The sequence below is a fragment of the Nematolebias whitei genome, chromosome 12 (genome assembly GCF_014905685.2).
Source record: "Nematolebias whitei isolate Nwh7 chromosome 12, NemWhi1, whole genome shotgun sequence".
NCBI classification, from domain to species: domain Eukaryota; kingdom Metazoa; phylum Chordata; class Actinopteri; order Cyprinodontiformes; family Rivulidae; genus Nematolebias; species Nematolebias whitei.
The window spans coordinates 45454461-45456577 of record NC_056509.1 but is presented as its reverse complement, the minus strand read 5'-3'; the positions used below and the strand labels follow the sequence as shown (position 1 = coordinate 45456577).

At 38.8% G+C, this 2117-nt stretch overlaps 1 protein-coding gene across 1 annotated transcript in view; it reads left to right on the top strand.

Annotated features, from left to right (window-relative positions):
• LOC119417953 (intraflagellar transport protein 172 homolog) overlaps window positions 1-2117 on the top strand; it is a 4954-nt gene that overhangs the window by 1777 nt on the left and 1060 nt on the right. The window contains exons 3-4 of the mRNA XM_037685201.1: window positions 143-296; window positions 1033-1124. Of these exons, the coding sequence (XP_037541129.1) occupies window positions 143-296; window positions 1033-1124 (246 nt within the window). The remainder of the gene's footprint in view (window positions 1-142; window positions 297-1032; window positions 1125-2117) is intronic.

Here is a 2117-nt window from a genome sequence, read left to right as displayed (position 1 = left end):
GAGGGAGGGAGGGAGGGAGGGAGGGAGGGAGGGAGGGAGGGAGTAAATAAATGAGTAAATAAATAAATGAGTAAATAAATAAATGAGTAAATAAATAAATAAATAAGTTTTTGACATTTTCCTCCTGTGCTGCGACCTTCAGGTTGATCAACGGGAGCAGATCCGGGACTGGGTTCTGATGATGTCCATGGACCAGCGGGTGGAGCAGGTTCTTCCCCGTGACGACAGGAACACGTACGAAGCCTCGCTGGTGGCGGCGAGCACCGGACTCCGCTCGCTGCCCTGCGTTCTGACCGGTGACACACACACCTCTTTACACACCGAAGCCTAAGAAACTAACATAAACTAAATTAATACGTCAAAACGTTTCTTGTCTTACTGAGTTTATTCTTTTGTGCTTGTGTTAGATCGTTCTTTGTAATCTTAATATATATCTTTAGTTTTATTTTAAGTGCAGCTACAAACATGGACAAGAAATAAATATATTAATCAGACAACAAGTTAGTCTTAGTATTTCATAATTACCTAAATATTCTTGAGTAGAGTAAATGTAAAAATTAACTAATCAGAGACAGTCTCTTAAATTTATGATTAAAATTTATTATTGTACAATTTTTAAGCATAAACTACGATTCAGTTTTCTTTAATATCCTCTTTAGTTAATATTCCTTAAATTAATGTAAACTAAAGTTGCTGCTCGGGGCATTAGGAGCTTTACAACTTATTTAAAAACATTTTGTTTTTATATTTTTAATTTTTTATGCAGCATTATGTTGCCTCTAATGCGCCCGCCTGTTCCTTCATAAATAATTAGGCTTTGTTCATTTTTACCATTATTGTGCCATAATATTATTATTTTTCTTATTTTGACACGTTTATTTAAGAGTCTTGTATGAAAAAAGTGTCTTATTTTAGTTTTTCCTTCTTAAATTTAAATTAAAAAGTAAATAAGAACAGCAGGATCTTTTTGCTCTCGGCTGCTTGCCTGTTTTCCAGTTTGACCTTTGACCTTTGTGCTGTTCCTACCTTCAGGATACCCGGTGCTTAGGAATAAAATTGAGTTTTCTTCAGCGGGAAAAGCAGCCAACAAGGAAGACTGGAACAAATTCCTCATGGCTACGAAGGTGAGACCAGACGAACGCTTTCTGTAAAATAACCCGATCTGCTCCTCTTGTAACAGGAGATAAATATGATGTCATCTTTGTGAGACGTTCCGCAGCACAGCCAACAATAAAACCAGTTTTCTTCAAATGTTCCTACAAATGATCCAAGAATGCTTTCAAACAATTTAAAATGTATCCTCAACTTGAACATACACACACGAGATAGCCCAAGTTGAAATACCGTAATTTCCGGACTATTGAGCGCACCTGAATATAAGCCACGCCCACTAAATCAAAAAAATAAAATTGTACGTATATAGGCCGCACTTTTCTATAAACTGCGTGTGTCCATGTTGTTACATGAGATATTTACACAGAAAGATTTGTTAAACTTTTAATTTTGGTTTGGCAGCACAGTGGCTCAGTGGTTAGCACTGTTGCCTCACAGCAAGAAGGCCCTGGGTTCAAACCTCAAAAACATGCATGTTAGGCTGCCTTCAGGCCCAGGCCTCCCTTGCAAAAGAGTTCTGTGATCTCAGTGGGATTTACCTGGTTAAATAAAGGTTAATAAATTAAATATGCACCGGTAACATACACAAATACACGTGCAGTAAATGTTTTTTTCTGAACAGTACCTGCAACACCTCTGGTTAAAAAAATAAAAATACAGTAGCCTACCAGGAAGTCATTGATCACCGTCTTCATCTTGTGCCCTGAGATGACTTGTGACTTGGCGTTATATAAATAAACTGAACTGAGTTGAAATCTTCCTGCGCCCATGAGCTTGTGCTGTCCTCTTCATCACGTTCCACCCCTCCCTGGGAGCACAACAGGGAGGGGTGGAGAGAACGGGAGCAGGGGAAACAAAGCCCCCCCCCCCCCCCCACACACACACAAGTGGACCAATGTAACCAAGTTTCATTAGCCCACTGTGACCTGTTCAGTAATTTTGTTGGTCAGATTAATTTTTTTTTACCTTTATTTATACAGGTAGACTTATAGAGTCACAAGGAC